This window comes from Mirounga leonina, unplaced genomic scaffold, assembly GCF_011800145.1.
Source record: "Mirounga leonina isolate KUSES-001 unplaced genomic scaffold, KU_Mleo_1.0 Mir_94, whole genome shotgun sequence".
NCBI lineage: Eukaryota > Metazoa > Chordata > Mammalia > Carnivora > Phocidae > Mirounga > Mirounga leonina.
The window spans coordinates 46099572-46116436 of NW_023270855.1; the positions used below are offsets into that span (position 1 = coordinate 46099572).

General features: G+C 60.0%; 2 protein-coding genes across 11 annotated transcripts in view; both read right to left on the reverse strand.

Annotated features, from left to right (window-relative positions):
* Positions 1-250: 250 nt before the first annotated feature.
* PIK3R2 (phosphoinositide-3-kinase regulatory subunit 2) lies at positions 251-12887 on the reverse strand. The gene is made up of 16 exons (XM_034998620.1): positions 12765-12887; positions 10211-10954; positions 7396-7488; positions 6982-7032; positions 6768-6899; positions 6468-6678; positions 5867-5952; positions 5605-5713; positions 5418-5516; positions 5075-5255; positions 4854-4979; positions 3635-3777; positions 3224-3400; positions 2071-2142; positions 1722-1892; positions 251-1352 (listed from the first exon to the last, which is right to left on the reverse strand). The coding sequence occupies exons 2-16, from the start codon at positions 10530-10532 to the stop codon at positions 1145-1147; spliced, it is 2181 nt and encodes a 726-aa protein (XP_034854511.1). The 5' UTR covers positions 10533-10954; positions 12765-12887; the 3' UTR covers positions 251-1144.
* A 267-nt stretch (positions 12888-13154) lies between these two features.
* The window catches only part of MAST3 (microtubule associated serine/threonine kinase 3), a 39118-nt gene continuing 35407 nt past the window's right edge, over positions 13155-16865 (reverse strand). For 4 of the 10 annotated variants that reach the window (XM_034998614.1, XM_034998612.1, XM_034998610.1 and 1 more), the window contains one exon: positions 13156-16073. In XM_034998614.1, the coding sequence (XP_034854505.1) occupies positions 15541-16073 (533 nt within the window). In that variant the 3' untranslated portion in view covers positions 13156-15540. Of the gene's footprint in view, positions 16074-16865 lie in introns of all 10 variants that reach the window. The other 6 variants (XM_034998613.1, XM_034998615.1, XM_034998617.1 and 3 more) reach the window with 2 other exon arrangements.

Genomic DNA, 16865 nt, shown 5'->3' on the forward strand with positions numbered 1-16865 from the left:
GAGCAGGCCATGCTGTAGGGCTGAGCTCAGGGTTTGAGCCTCTCTGTCCTGGCACCTTGGGCAGGTCTCTCACCTTCTCCGGTCACAAGCAGCTAAACTGGGTGGTGGTGGTGGGGGGTGAGGGTTGTCGGCCTTCCTTGGTTCCCTGGAATTATAAACCCAGGGGCCAGATCTGTGTGACCCTGGGAATGCCGGGGTCCCCAGCACACCGTGGCCTTGGAGAAGCCCCGCCATCAACAAGAGAAGCATCCACATGTTCCAGGTTTTATATCCATATCAATATCAACGTACCATACAAAAGCTGCCCGCCAGCCTAGCTGGGCAGGCAGGAGGGGGGGTCCGCGGGTAGTGTAGAAAACCAGGGCTCTCGTCCCAAAAGAGGAGAGAAAAAAGGGCTTTACAGTCAAGAAAAAATACAATCAGAACCTAACATGATCGGGGAGAAGCCTTGAGCCTCCATCGAGTGGAAGTGCTGTGGGCAGTGGTGCGACCGGCATGCGGGCAGCCCCGCTTCTGGGAGGCCTGTCGCCGGGTGGGGCCGGTTCCCCCGTTTATTTTTAATTCTTTTCTTTTTGGGGGGTTACTTCTTGGCAGTGGCCCCTTTTTGGGGACAACCAAGTGGTGGTTTCACTTCAGGGTTTGGAGGGGAAGTTGGGGTCTGTGGGGCGGGTCCCGCCCGGCCCAGAATATCCCGGCCGAGGTGGTTCTTAGAAGTAGCCAAGTAAAGTTCCTTCCTGCCGTGACCCCAGGTCTATGGCTTAAAAATCGGGGCACCCAGGCTGGGGCCGCACAGCCCAGGGGCCTCTGTAAACATGGCAGGTGCGGCCAGGTGGGTCTTCGGGGACCCTGGCGGGGGGGGCGGCTCTGGTGGGCAGGGCATGGCGTTCGGGGTGGCCCGAGGGCGGTGCCCACGGGAGAGGGGCGTATGGGGCCGGGGAGGCAGGACCCCCAACCCGGAGACACGGAGGGACAGAGAGGAGGACAGACGGACGGGGAGGGGAGGAGACAGAGTGACAGGGAGAGACGGAGAGAGGCTCAGACAGAGAGAAATGGAGAGAGAGACAGACAGACAGACGGAAAACCCCAAAGACGGAGCCCTCCAGGCCGCGCAGGGGCGCCTCGGCTGGGCGCGGGCGCGCGGCCGTCAGCGGGCGGCGGGCGGGGGCCCGGGCCCGGGGGCGCGCACCGGGTGGGCGAGCGTGACGGCGAGCGCGTCGTTGTGCTGCACTAGCGAGGCGTGCTGGTAGTGCAGGACCAGCTCCTTCAGCGAGCCGTACAGGTTGTAGGGCTCCGCGAAGCCGAAGCCCGTGGCCGTGCGGTAGATGACGCAGTGCTTGGTGTCGCCGTCCACCCTGCGGGCGCAGGCACAGGGGCCGACGGTCGGGGGGCTGGCGGCGGCTCCCGCAGGGGCTCTCCCCGCTCCTGCTCTCCCCTCCCGCCCCGCAGGTGACCTCCGCTCGGGACTCGCATCGCCCCACTTCCCGGACCCCAACCTGGTCCAGATGCCGGCACGTCCTGCCCGAACGCTGCCCTTGCTTCCTCCCTCGCCCCCCAACAAGCCCTCGGGCGGGCGGCAGCCATGGCGGCGGCGGGCGGGCGGGGCTCCTTCCTGGCCGTTCTTCCCAGAGTCCAGCCCACGGCAGGTGCTCCATGAGAGCGGTCAGGAGTGTGCAGACCCCCCAGCCCCCCGCTCGCTCTGGGCGCCCCCACCAGGCACTCACACCACGGAGCAGGCATAGCAGCCCCGCTGGCTGCTCTCCCGGATGAGGAAGGTACCATCCCGCTTGCCACTCAGCATTTCCTCAGCCTGTGTCCGGTTGATCTTGCCCACATACCACGTGCGTTCCTCATGGTGGGGGAGGTCATCCTCATCCTCCATCAGCGCATACTGGCTGTGCGGGAAGCAGGGAGGGGACCCGGTCATTCACCCCCCCAAGCCTCTGAGGCTCCCCGGCCGCGTGGACGACGCTCCTTCCCTGGTGAACTCCTACTCATTCTGCAAAACCCACTGAAAACGGTCCCTCCTCTGGGATGCCTTCCCTGGCCCCCATCAGGTAGGTGTTCACTTACTCCTCAGTCTCATTTTTGATCCCCAACCACTCGTTGATTTTCTTCTGTCGGGCGCCCTTCTGGGTAAGCCACCTGGAGGAAGAGGAAAGGTGGGCTCGTTCCGCTCTGCTGGTAGGGGAACAGAGGCTGTAGCACAGGCCCGCTAGCCCAGGGTGGGCCAGTGCAGCCTGGCCGGAGCCAAGGGAGGACGTCCGAGGGCCGGTTCTCGGTGCAATGCCGCCAGTTGCCACGAGGGGTCAGCCTCGGCTTGGTCAAGGAAAGCTTGAACCTGGGGGCCTTCCAGGGAACGCCCTACTTATTACTGTGTGTCTGTTAACCCTTATTGAACCCCCAGAATGCGCCATTCCAGCAAGGTCTTTATCACTACCAGAGGCTTAGGACTGAGGGCTGCACGGCAGTGTGCCTTCACACAGGGCAGCTGTCTGTCCTGTACCTCAGTTTCCCTCAGCTGTTAAGGGGCAACTTTATTTTATTTTTTATTTTTTTTTAAGATTTTATTTATTTATTTGACAGAGAGAGAGAGATCACAAGTAAGCAGACACGCAGGCAGGCAGAGGGAGAGGGAGAAGCAGGCTCCCCGCAGAGCAGGGAGCCCGATACGGGGCTCGATCTCAGGACCCTGGGATCATGACCTGAGCCGAAGGCAGACTGCTCAACCGATTGAGCCACCCAGTCGCCCCAAGGGGCAACTTTACAAAGAACTTTGAGAAGACAGAGTGAGCTCATGTGCACAGGGCACCCAGCACAGAGCCTGGCGCATGGCAGGGCCGTGGAGGCATCTAAGGCAGTGGTTCAGCGGGCAGGGGTGGGATTTGAGCCCAGGCTGGCGCTGCTGGGGCCCTAGCATGTGCGGGGTCATACAGCTGGCATTCACGGAGTGGATCCTGGTGGAGGCTCCCAATGACCCAGCCCCGTGGGAGCAGTGGTCCCATTTCACGGACAACTAGGAGGCTGGGGCCAACCCATAGGGAGCCCTGCCGAGGGGGCCAGGAGGGGCCTGATTGAGAGGGAGGGGGCTCGGGGACAGGTGAGGGGTCTCAGGGGCAAGGTGGGGCCACTTGGAGAAAACACTAGTGAGACACCGGCAGAGATCACCTCACCAAATGGCCCTGAACCGAGGGGCCCGCAGGTGAGCCCGGAGCCAGGCACTCACACGAGGTACTGGTCTCGGATCTTGCGCAGCTGCATGAGGTCTGGCTTGAGGCTGTTCATGCGCTTGTCGATCTCTCGGTTGTCTGAGGCCTGTGCCCGCAGCTCGTGCTCCAGCTTTGTGCGACTCTCATGGATCTCGGCGATGCGAGACTTGAGCCGCTCGGAGTTCAGCAGGATCCTGTGGGAGGAGCGGCTCTGAGGCCTCAGATGGCTCCCAGCCTCTAAGCCTTTGCACATGCTGATTTCCCGGATTTCTTTTTAGTGAACTCTTATTCATCCATCAAAGCCCATTTCAAATGACCCCCCCTCCTGGAACTCAGGATGCCCCATGTTTCCTTTCTTTCCCCACTTGCACTGCCCCAGATCAGGGTGGGGCAGGGCAGGGCAGGGCAGGGCAGAGGAGCTGACTCACCTCTGCATCTCTTTCTCATTGCCCTCACGTCGGAAGCGCTCCAGATATTCCTTGCTACACTTCTCTTGCGTCTGGCCCTGCTCTTCAAAGATCTTGATGGTCTCATTGAAGGCTTCAATTGCTGTGCGCTTCATCTGCAGTTCCTGCGGGAAGGGGGTGAATCTTAGTTTCTGACAAGACTCCTTACAAGTCCCTCATGAGGGATGAAGGCAGATTCCAACTCTAATATGGAGACTTTGCTCAAGCTGTTCCCTCTATCAGGTGCATTATTCCTCTAGCTCCTACTGTACTGAACAAACTCCTATTCAGCCTTCAGAACCCCATTCCCCAAACCCAGTCTTCCTTTAGATCCTCTTTTGGGTACCTTACCAACAACTGGATCTGTTAGCACTGCTGGGAATTAAAGACAAATCTAGTTCCGACATACAGTTCGTGGGGCTCCCTCTCAGGGTAGATGCTTCGCGGAGTACTTTCTATACATCATCTTGTAGAACCTGCCAATAGCCTCCTACAAAGTCAGAACTATTAATGGGGAAACCGAGACTCGGGGACCCTACGTCACTGCCAAGATTCTGATGTTCATAACCAATCCCAGACAGGCATCTTGTCTACTCAGAGCCTCCGTTGATCCATCGGGTAAAACGGAGACAAGAAAGAAATTTCTTGGGGATAACAGGGGGGATGGAGGTATTCTCTGCCTGAGATGGGACGTTTTGTCTGAATAAGCTACATCCCAACTTACGAAAGTAATTTATTTATTTATTTATTTATTTATTTTTACGAAAGTAATTTATTAACAGAGTCCTCATGTGATAAAGCCGTCCTCCCCCTTCCCTGTTTTAAAAGACGCTGCCCTTTCCCATGACCTCCTGACTCTTTGTCTCTATCAACTCTTGTCAGGTTATTAGCTAGCACTTTGAGTAACATCCAGGTTCAAGGGCAGGGAGAAACAGACCATGGCCCCAGTTTACAGTTCCACATGGGGCAAGTGAGGCCCAGGGAGCCACAGAGGCTCAAGGAGACACCTCCTAGGTCCTGACTCAGCTGCTCCCAGGGGGCTGGCTGGTGCTTTCTCATCAGTTCTTTCTTTCTCTCTCTTTTTTTTTTTAAAACACTGATTTGTTTTTAGGGCAGCCCAGGCGCTACATGGCTGCTCTGTGACCTGGAAGCAGATGTCTGTCCCCAGGGCCTCGCCACTGCCCCTCCGTGCCTGTGGTACCTGGGAGGAGCGGGTGTACTCTTCATAGAGCTGGTCATACTCGCGGCTCTTATCCTGGTACTGCTGGTGGTAGACTTTGAGCTGGGCACCCACCGCCTCCACACTGTCCTCCTTGACGATCTGGTCCTGGGGACACCCGGTGTGATCAGAGAAGCTGCCCGGGACACTTAGGCCCGAGGCTGGCGCCGCCCTCCTTGGCTGCCACCCCCCGGGCCACAGACCTGCTGGTACTTGGACACGGGGTAGAGGAGCCGGGTGTCCAGCTTGGCATTGTACTGGGCCAGTGACTCATGGCGGTAGTGGGTGATGAGGTCCACAACGGAGCAGAAGGTGAGTGGCTCTGAGAAGCCATAGTGCCCGTCGCGGTGGAAGACCTTAATCAGCTTGTTGTTCCCGCCTTTCCTGGGGTGCGGGTGGGGAGGGGTCAGCAGCCAGGGGGACCCCCAGCCATCCTGGCTGACACTGCACATTTCCCACTCCCCATGCCACCCCCGGTCCTTCTGACCTGGTGGCGTCCCTCCCAGCTCTCACACCCAGTCACCCCCTGAAGGGACAGGCCCCCACCTGAGGGTCAGTGTGTACTCCCCCTGGATCTTGCTAGACGCATCTCGGACCAGAAAGGTGCCATCAGGCGTGTCCCGGAGCTTCTCATTCACCTCCTCTCTGTGGGGACACCCAGGATTGGGATGCCCACCCAGAGACCCTGCCCTTCAGGCCCTGCTCGCCACGTGGCCCCATCCCACAACCCTACCTGGAGATGTCACCCCAGTACCACTCAGCGTCCTGCAGGGAGGGCGGGCTCCCCCCATTGGCCAGGCCTGCAGGAGCAGGCTTTGCCTTGGGAGGTTTAGGCGGCAGAGCTGGGGGACAGGAAAACAAATGCATATTGAGTACCGACTGTATACTGTGGCTGGCTCCTACTGCAACAGAGCCTGTGGATACCGGCAGGGCCCCAAGTCAGCATTCAAGGCTCCCGACAATAAGAGATAATACGGGGAGGGGGGGGGGGTCACCTGGGGGTGCGACCTCCTGCTCCTCCAGATGTTCCTGAAGCAACTTCTCCACCAGCAGCACCGGGAAGTCAGGGCTGGACTCAGTCCTGGGGGGAAGGGGAGTGTAGTGTGTGGGGCCTGACGTGCACCCGGTCCTGCACTATGTGTGCACGCTTGGGGCAGATGTACGGGAAAGCACGGGTAGGGAAGAAGGGCAGACGACAGGCAGGTGTAGGAGGCCAACTCCTGTTTATGTACATGAAGCGAGCACTCAATAAATGTTCATACAACGAACGCATAGAGGCCAGCACCTGCGGTGTGTGTGTGGGGGGGTGGTGGGGAGAAGTGAAGGTACGCGTACCCCTCACGTGCCTTCTCTCTGGTCTAGGTCTCATTCCTCCGTCTCAGGCCTGCTGGGGTCTTCCTGGAGCCCAGGTCCCAGCCTTGCTATCCTATCAGTCCTGCTATCACAACAGTTCTGGCCTCTTACCCCCAGGGCCCTGTTCATACTCCTTTAAGTGGGTCTGGACTCCCGCCCGGGGCCAAGGCTCCCGGCCCTGCCTCCATTTAAAGCCCCGCCCCTCGCTCGGCGGGCCGGGGCCCCGCCCCTCCGGCCGCTCACCCGTCGGGCGCGCCCCCTGGCGGCGGCGAGGGAGGCGGCGCGCGCAGCAGCAGCGGCCCGAAGGTGGCGCCCAGGGCTCGCACGGCGGTGCCCGGAGCGGGAGCGCGCCGGGCCACCCGGCCCAGGTGCTGGAGCAGGAAGCGCAGCGTGAGCGCGCGGTGCAGCGGCAGCGTCGGGGGCTCCAGCGCCGGCCCCACCGGCCCCGCGGGCTCTGCGGACAGACGGCCAGGGCAGGGTGAGCCGGGGCCGGCGCCCGTCCGCCCCGGCCCCCTCCCCACCCGGGCTTCCCGCGAGGCTCACCCCGCAGGGCCCGGCGCGCCTCGGCCGCGGCCTCGGGAGTCACGAGGGGCGCGGGCAGTGCCAGCAGGAAGCCCTTGACGCCGTCTGTCAGGGCTGCGGTGTCCCACTGCTCCACGTCGCTCAGGGACCAGTCTGCGGGTGCAGGGGGACATGTCGGTCGTGATGTCCAGGCCGGCTGTCCCTCCAACCCCTGCCCATCGAAGCTTCCCCTCACCTGTGCGCAGGGCGGGCAGCTCAGGCCTGTAGAGGGATTCGCTGTCTAGCCCTGGGGAGAAAGGGGAAGGGGTGGTTCAGCTCTACCCCAGGTGGCAAGCCCAGCCCTCAGAGGCTTCCTGGAGCCCTTGTGGGGCCTGGGATGGCTACTCAACCTCCCAGAGATAATTGGGGCCGGGAGGGGTAAGGGAGAGAGATGGTGCCAGAGGGCACAGTACATGCAATGGTGGGTCTGGTGACCATATTCCCATCCACATCCTAGGAGTCACTACTGCCCCAACTCAACACGGAGGCCCAGAGCATCCAAGCTCAGCTTCTTTCCATGCAGAGTGAGTCTGGCAGCCCCATGAGGGGAGGAGTTGCCCATCAACAGAGGTAAGCAAGCAGCATACTGGGGTTGTAGGCTGAGGCTCACCTGTCCGCTCAATGGCCTCCACCAGCTTCACCAGGATGGGGGGAGCCACATCAGGTGGGGAGAACTGCTCTGGCAGGTCGGGGAGTGTGAGGCCTGGCAGAAGGGGAGAGCATGTTGGTGGGGTTCCCTGGAAGGACCCCAGTCCCTTTCTTTGCATGTTGGACCTCAGCTTGGGCAGCTCCAGGTAGGGTCTGGTCTAGGCAAGTGCCTGGCATCTGTACCACCATCCCAGGGAAGCCAAAACCTGGCTGGAGGGGCTGGGAGGGCCGAGTTGGTGGTAAACAATTTTCTGGGTTAAAATATCCGTTTACACAACTTCAGAGACCAGGTATAGTGGGTTGATTAGTGTCCCTCAAAATGATACGTCCACATCTTAATCCCTGATACCTGTGACTGTGATCTTACTATGCAGATATAATTAAAGTAAGAATTCTGAGACAAGATCTGAGACTTAGGGCTCGCAATCCAATGACTGGTGTCTTTATAAGAAGAGAAGGCCATGTGAGGACAGAGGCAGAGATTGGGGTGATGTGGCTGCAAGCCGAGGAACACCTGGAGGTACTAGAAGCTGGAAGAAGCAAAGAACCATCCACTCCGAGAACCTCCAGAGGGAGCACGGCCCCGCCGACACCTTGATTTTGGACTTCGGGCCAGAACAGCAGGCAGGTACACTGTTGCTTAAAGCCACCGAGCTTGTGGGAGTTCAGGAGAGCAGGTTTAGGGTGCTGCCATTGCTTGCTGTGCAACCTGGGGCCCAGGACCCACCATCTCTGCGCCTCGGTCTCCTCAGGTAAGAAACTGGCTCCCGGTGTCCTCTCTCCCTCCTTAGGGCGAACAACAAAGCGGTTGAAAAGAATAAAAGGACAAAATCCCTCTGCGGGTTAGAACACCTCAGTCCAAGGGCCTTCCTCCATTCTCTAAGTCATCTTGTTTTAAAAAAAAGTATTACCCCCCGTTTTAAAAATGCTGAAACCCTTCCCAGCGGGTGCCAGGGGCCTTCCCGGCCCTGCGTTTCTCGCTCCACCGGGCCCTTTGTGTGCAGGCTCCGGCCGACGGCAGGGACGCCCTGGCATACAGCAGGGGCAAGCCCAGGCCTGCAGGGCCTCCTTGAGTGATGGGCCAGGTGGTGCCTCAAGCTGGAGAAAGGCCCAGTTAAGTCAAAAACGCTGAAGGAAAAAAAAGAGAGAGAGAACAAGGGGAGAGGAGGTGGGTGATGGGGGGGAGGGGACAGTTCTGAAATCTGCCTGTGACGAGTTTGCAAAACGGGGAGGGAAGACTCATCAGAACATGTGTCACCCCCATTTTATGGATCGGGAACTGAGGCTGAGAGAGGGAGCAACCTCCCTCTGGGGGGCCCAGGTGACACGGACGTTCTGCTCTCGGCTCCCGGTGTAGGGTCGAATGGAGGAAACACAGGTGGCCACAGCATGTTGCTGGGTGGTCCTAGGACCCCGGAGGGGCAGGGCCTGAACGTGCAAAGGACCAAGCCTTCTGGCTGCCAGATGAGGAAACTGAGGCCGGGGCAGGGCTGGCCCCAGCTGCTGTCACACAGCTCTGGAGGATTTGGAGGGCGGGGCTGGGCAGCCACCCAGAGTGGGCATGTGTGTAGAAGCTGGATCGGGGCCAGGCAGAGGAGGGAGGTGGCTGTTACCAGGGGGAGAGGCAGATTTTGGCTGGGAGCCCGGATGGGGCCGCCTCCTGCTCCTCCAGGCTGAGGCGGGACTTAGGCCCCGGCCCTGGAGGCACCAGATGCTGCAAACCCTCGCCTCGGTGCTTCCCATCTGGCCCTATGCTGTGGGGCTCTGGCGTGACCCTCTTGGGGCACCAGTGTCCCTCTAGCCCCAAACCAGGCAGGCCAAAGGTTGGGGCCATGGCGCTTCCCAGGGCCTTGGCCTTCACTGGGGAATGGACCCCGAATGAGTGGTTTGACCCCTTTGCACCTCGGTCTCCCCATCTGTACACGGGGCCTCCCTGGGTTGCTGTGAAGGTTGGAGCAGACTACCAGGCACTCGGCACTTAGCCTCCTTCCCACAAGCTGAGCCTCAGTTTCCCTGGCTGGAACCCATGCGCTCTGCCCAGCATACAGCAATTTCCACATACACTCAGTGCCCTCAATTCTTCACTCCTAGCACATCCCTTGGAAGTGTAGATGGCCAAGGGTCTTTGGGGAGGGATGTGCGGTCCTCATACCCCAGTGTGCTGCATGGCCTCGAGGGATCATCCCATCCTGTTTTGGCTTTGTGGCTTCCTTCATTTTGGTTACCTGGTTAGGTAACAAAGGGGGTTTCTCAAGGGACCCTATCTGCAAAACTGAGGGATGAAGCTAAATTGAACCTCTGAATCCTACTGAACGCTCCCCACTGTCCTCAAAATCAATCCCACAGAATCTCTGAGGCACAGCCCCCATTGCCCTTCCCTTCCCACTCGACTCCACTGGCTGTTCCCCAAACCTGCCATTACAGTCCTACCTCGCAGCCTCTGTCTTTGCTGTGCGTGCTGCCTGGAGCCCTTCACCCCCAGCTCTCCCCATGTGAGGCTCCTTCCTCACAGCATTTTTCATTACCTAATCACATTCTTGTCACTTCTTGAACCAGGAGCCCCACAAGGGCAGGGGCCAGGCCTATGTCCGCCACTGTGTTCCCAGTGCCACGATTTGAGCCCAGCCCTTGACAGCAGCGTAGTCAACACTTATCGACTGACCAAATGTGCTTATTCCTCCTCCCCTGGAAGACGTGCCATTGCCTCACTAGAAAGAAGAGGAAACTGAGGGTCTGAGGGGACCCCGTCCCTGCCAGGGTCCCTGCCTGCTGCTCACCTGGCTCAGGGGGCCCATCCCGGGGCCTGGCGGGCAGTGGGCGGGGGCCACGTGGACGAGGGCCAGGCCGGGCCAGGGCTACAGGACCCAGGAACTCGACGTAGGTGCCGGGGAAGTCACCTCGTTGTCGCGTGCGCTCATTGAGGCCAGGCATCCAGCCCACGCTCTGTGGGCAGCGCTCGTTGCCCTCAGCCACGCCCAGCACCTGCAGGGCTGCCCGGCTCACCACCAGCACGTCGCCCGGCAGCAGCTCCAGGTCCTCCGGCCGCTCCCGGCGGAATGGGTACAGTGCGCGGTACTGGAAGCCCTCAGCACCGGCCATGGCTGGGCAGGGTGGGGTCTGGACGGTCAAGCTGTTGCTCGGGGCCCCAGTGGCCCCATCAGCTGGGGCGAGGGCCGGGAGGGTCGGCTGAGTCGGCTTGGGGCACCGAGACCACTATTTCTACTGAGAAGTTACAGGTGACCACGGGGGTCACTCATGCCTTGCTTCCCACCATTATTCCATGACCCTGACATGGGTCATTCATTGCTCGGTCCACCATTCGTCAACTGGTGGGAGGGGGTCGGCAGCGTGGTCTCAGCTCACTCAGCCGCTGCGTCCCCCCTCACTCCGTAGGGCAGGGCCAGGCTGCTCACTCCCTCACATGGGGGGCCATCGGCGCCCGAGGCTGGCGGCTCTTCCGGCTGCGCCAGACGAGGGGGCCGAGGGCACAGGCTGTCACCATGCTTGGCCAGGACGCCGACCTAGGGGGAGATGGGCAGGGTGGCATCAGCCAGGTTGGGCTCCTCCCACCCCCACCCCAGAGATGGGCCCAAATATGGGGTCAGAATCCCCTGACTCACTAGGTAACCTTGGGCCAGTCCTAGCTCCTCTCTAGGCTTGTTTCCCCAGCTGTAAAATGGGTGTAACAACAGCCCTCCCTTGGGGTCACTGGGAGCAGAGCTTCCAAGAACCTGCCCCAGGCATAACGCATGCTCAGTAAATAAGCTCTTCATTGCCCCTTCATTAGAGATGGAGAAACTGAGGCTCAGAGCAGGGAGGTCTTTGTTGGACCACTCAGTGGGCCAGGAAGCCAGGACTCATAAACCGAGATCCACCCAACCTCAAGGCCCAGAATGGATCGCAGGAGGTAGCAGCCACATGGCTAGATAGTTATACCCAGAGTGGGTGGAGTGTGATGGGGAATGCTCAGGGTACTGTGGGAGCCTGGAGGAGGGGCCGGGCCAGCTGAGCACAGAAGGAGGCAGTAAGGAAGCAAAGAGGTAGGAAAGCAGGTCCAGGCAGAGGCCCCAGCACAGGCAAAGGACTAAGAAGTGAGTCCAAGGTCTCTGCAGGGGAGAAATGAAGTGGGGGGATGGTGTTCCGGCTTGGCTAAATGAAGGGCCTAGAACAGGATCTCAAAACACGTGGGGAGGTCATGGGAGACCAAGGGGACCTTGGCCCCAAGGCAGACATGGAGCCAGGACAGCGTGAATGGGAGATGGGCATCACAGCTGCCAAGGGGGGAGGCTGCTGGATGCAGGGCAATGCTCAAGCCCCAGGAGCCCCAAGTCTTGGGGAAACAGCCCACCCCAGACAGCCTTCCCAGTGTCAGCCCTGCAGGTGCGGTTCTCCTGAGACTGGGTGGTGGGGGAGGGCGTGCTTTTCTAGGGGGCGGGTCTTCACAGAGGACAGGAGACAGCACTGGCTAGAGGAAATAGTGCGTGCAAAGGCTTGACAGCGGGAAGTTGCTTGCCAAGAGTTCAGGGTGGCTCTATGAAAGCCACCAAGCCACCACGCTGGTCCTCGAGTACCAGTTAGAGAGTGGGCTTTATCCCCCTGACCACGAGAGCCCCAGAAGGTGTCGGAGCAGGGAGCAGAGGCTCCACATTCCAGGGCGCCCAAACTTACCCGCTTCCTGGCCTCCCGTACTCCCATTCTACAGGTGGGGAAACTGAGGCCCAGTGAGGGGACATCCAGGAAACCACCTGGATCCGCTTGCCTGCCCGCCTCCGCGCTCCAGCATGCACAGGTTTGCACACGCCCCGGTGTGTGCGCCCGGGGAACCAGCGCTCCCCGAATCCAAAAGGCGGGGTGGAGGGGCCAGGCCTGGCCAGGGGCTGGCCGGCTGGACGCAGGGCCCGCGCGCGCTCACGCGTGTTCAGACGCGCACTCGGGCCTGCGTGGACCCGGCAGCCTAGCCCGGGGAACGGAAGTGGAGTCGACCCCCGATCCTCCTGCATCCCACTATGTCCCACACAATGCCTGGTGCCCCTTATTACTGCTCGACGCTCCACTCCAGGCAGGGCCTCCTTCCATTCGGGGCCGCAGCCCCAGTCCCTTATCTCGGCCTGGGGGTACCCCGTTCCTGTCCCACGGTCCCGGGCAGGCAGCACTGGTGCTAGGTCCAGCCCGAGGCCTCCCTCCCGTTCCCTGGGGCCCCCAGTTCCCGCGGGGCGCGATGCAGCTCGGCGCTCGCGTTCTGACTTCCACCTCGGCCCCACACTCCACTTAGGAGCCCCGCATTTGAGCGCACCCCAGCCCGGCCTGCCACGCCGGCCGGCCTGGACTTACCTGGTCGCGGCCACCACCGCCGCCGAGGCCGCCGTCACACCGAGCCGAGCCCGACCCGTGGCTCCACCGCGGCCGCCGTCGCCGCAGCCGCGGGATCCCCGCCTCCGCCACCGCCGCCGCGGTTCCGAACAGCCGGGCCCGCCCCCGGCGGAAATGGCCGAGCGCATTCGGGCCGGGCGGGTGAAGCTAGGTGGAGGCGGAGCCTCGAGACGTCCGAGTATTTCCGGAAAGAACCGAACATACTCCCGCGGGACTGGCGGGTAGAAGATGCCCCGAGATCGCCGATCATTTCCGGAGACAGCCGAGTGCAATCGAGTCAGCTAAGCCTTTCCCTAAGCTCGGCTGGGCTTTGAGATGCCCGAGCGATTCCGGAAATCGCCGAGTGCCTTCCAGCTGGACTGATGGAACAGAGGCTGAGCCTCCGGACTGCGGAGAGTTTGGGAAAGAACCGAGTATGCTTGGACCCAGATAGAGGCCCTGGAAGTTTAGACCCAGAGGCTGACCACTAACTTCCCGAAATTGCCAAGAATGGATGACTCCAAAGGGCGAGTGAGGCGGCCCCGAGCTCAGGGGAAGAGGAGAGACGTTAGGGTGGGAAAGGAGCTCGCCACAGAAAGCTGAGCTTTTCGGGAAAGCGGAACAGGCCGGGGTTGAAAGCGTTTCCATGGCAGCCTAGAGCGTCCGGAAACAGCTGAACGAACTGCAGCCCTGCGAGCGCGAGAGCACGCCCAGGGCCCAGATGCGGACGATTGTTTCCGGAAATAGCCGAAGACACTCGGAAACGGGGGGGGCGTGGTCAAAGGTTTCTGGTGCTACCAAGAGCTCAGGAAGTAACCCAAAGCACTCGAGCTGGGCTGGGTTGGGGGATTGGGGCGGGGGTGGGGTGGTATGGGGCACAGTCCAAACAAAAACCTGTATAGAAAGGACACAAAGATGGTTTATTTATTTTATTAACACAGCTCAGGGCCCCAGATCGGTGTCTGGATGAAGATTTTAAGGGCAGAGCCTATGGTGGGTACTCAGGGAGAGGGCAGCAGGAGGCCAGGGGCCTGAGAAGGCATCAGGGAGATAATCCCATTGGTGAACTCCTATGCAGCCTTCAAAACCCCTTCAAATGAAGCCAGTTTTCACCCTGTCCCCACCGCACTCTTCCCTTACCCCTTTCTTTGCCCCTCACAAATCCAGACATTGGACCTCCTCTTTGTAAATGTGGGCTTTTATTCACGGTCAGCTCCAGGATGGAAAGAGGGAGCAAGTCATGCACAGCCTTGGTCTAGCTCCAACACCAGCCAGTGCTGGGTGGGGGTCTCTGGGAGGGATGCAAAGTGGGCTGCAGTGCCTGGAAAGTGCCCTCACCATGTGGGGCACAGTGATCTTGCCAGGCACCTCCAAACAGGAAATGGAGGTTCTGTCTGACATGCCTAGTGGGTCACATAGCATCCTAGGGAAGAAAGCTGGAAATGGAGTCAGCTGTATCTGGCACCAGACTCTCCTCCATTCAAGCTCCCTTGTTGACAAGGCCCACCAAAGGGCCTGGCTGCATGATTTTTACCAGGTGATTGTGGGACAAGTCTCCACCCCTCACCAGGCCTCAGTTACTTGTCTGTAAAAAGGGGGATGACGACACCACCTGCAGCCTTCTCAAGGCTGGCTGAGGGAGAAGCCACAAGTAAAAGCGTTTGGCATAGAGTAGATGCTTAATAAATAGTCATTGGGATTAGTTTTTGTAAACACAAGGAAACTGAGGCACAGAGCGGGAAAGCCATTTCCCCAGAGCCACACAGGGAAGCCAAGATTCAAACTTGGGCCCCATTGCTCCCCAGTTGGGTTTTCTCACTTGAATTTCATTCTAGGAAGGCTGTGACACATTGAGGGACACCCCGTGGGGTGTATCAGACACATCATGGTCAAGGGCTCACCCTGGTGGGCATTAAGCACATGAAATCTTGTGCAGGGCGGACATTCTTTTCCTGCCCTGGTAGTACCCTTGGAGTCCTGAGTCTCCCTCCCAGGGCATCAGTGTCACCCTGTGGGATGGGTGACCCCTCTGCCTAGATCTGGTGAACTCCTACTCATCCATGAAAGTCCCAGTTCCCACACCCCCTCCTCCAAGCTGAAGCCTTCAGGACTAGAAGTAAACTCTAGCAAGACTGGCCTAGGGATGGAGGCTATGATAGTGAGAAGTAGCTTTCAGAATCCAGTCCATCATCGAGATTGCTTGTTTTGTGGGAGAGGGGAATCATTTGTAGACTCTCCAAGTCACATCCAAACTGGGCCCGGACAGGTAAGCTTGCCTGTATCCCCTCAAATCAGTGGGTGTTGGGCCAGGATGGGATCAAGTAACACACAAAAAACTAAAAAATACAGAAAACCTAGAAAACACGAACATACATGACTTGTCCAAGTGCTTCCTTCTCAGCCCAGGGGGCAGCGTCTGCAAATGGGGTCCCAGGTGCAAGGGGCAGGACCCGGGCAGCCGCCTTCACAGTGGCGGCTCAGTCTACCTATCGCTTATAAAAAGTAATAAATTAGTCGCAGGGATTTGCTGCTATTTACAATGCCACCCTTGTCCCCCATTCCTGCCCCTACGGCCCCTGATCTGTACCAGAACAGAGGGAGGTGCCGTTTCCGCCTTCCAGTAAGGACCGAGATGGCTTCTCGCCTTCCAGGTGTCATAGTCTGGTGGCTCAGTCTCCATCCAGAAGTCACTTTACGGAAAAAACATTGCACAAAAAAAGCCCAACTTCTAGGCCAGGGAGAGGCCAGGTGGGAGGGATCAGTCCTTCCCGGCAGGTCCAAGGGCTCCCAGCACAGCCTCTGCGCCCTCCACGGCAATCTGTGGTACGGAGGTGAGCGGCCCGGTGGCCTCCTCGGGCGGCTCATCAAAGCTCACCTCCTGCACAGCCTCCTGCTTCTTGAAGGAGTCTCGGCGCTCGGACAGGTGTAGCCGCCGCATGACCACCAGCTCCGAGTCTGGCCCGCGGCCGCGGCGTCCCAGCTCCCCATCCAGCCGTTCACCCGAACCCAGCTTGTCAGCTGACTGGCCCCGGCGCAACCTCGGAGACCGGGCGGGCGCGGGTGGGTGTCCGGGGAGGGGTGAGGGTGAGCGGGGTGGGGGCACAGGCACGGGTGGGCAGGCCAGTGGGGAGGGCGGGATACTGCTGGTAGACTTGCGGCGACCGGTCTTGGGGCGGGGTGGCCCGAGCTTGGCGGCCAGGCCATGCAGGGAGCTAGGGCGGGTGTGGCCAGCGGCGGCGGGAGAGGCAGGGCTGCTGGAGCTCGGGGAGGCACTGGGAGGGGATGCCGTGTCTGTGGAGGACAGATGAGGGTCAGGGCCACCAGCCTCCATGTGGGGCCGTGGGGCTGAGCGCACCTGCCAAAGCCCACGTCCTTCCCCGTGGCCACCCAGCATGCCTGCTTTTCTTGTTTCCTGTTCCGTGTGCAAGTTGTTCCCTGGTGAACTCCTACTCAGCCATCAAAGCCCTAGTTCCTATCCACCCGTTTCACATCTAATGACCTACCACTCAAAGGGCCAAAGATACGCTCCACCCCATGAAGTCAGGGTGAGCCAGAGGGGTAGCAACTGGGGTGCCCAGGCCTCCTGGAGGCCCTCCCTGCTTCCCCTTTGGGTTGCCCCAGCCTGTTCCTCCCTTCAGCTGGATGCTAACCCAGTGGGGCTGGGGGTGTCTGTGTCTGGCTGTCTCACAGACTGGGGGTGCTCAGCATTGGGCCAAATCACCATCCTTTCCTGCCCCAGAATGATCTAAAACTCAGACCCCTCTAAAACATGCCCTCTCCAGCTCACACACCCTCCATGGCTCCCAACTGCCCACCAACGTAAGCCCAGCTCCTTGGCTTGACTCATCTCCCAACTTCCTCTCTCCCCTGCTTTCGTAACCCTCCTGCCCAGCCCTCTCTGTTCATGATGCTCCCTCTGCTGGGTACACTCTTCCCTGCTCTCATACCTGTCTCCTACCACCTCCAGGCTGCCCGGAAAGGCCCTTCTGGTCACCTCATTTCCCACATCATGTCATTCCCTCCTTTAAACCCTGCTGGCTCCCTCAGTGGAGCCAGGCACCACAGGCCTGAGCTGCCCTGGGG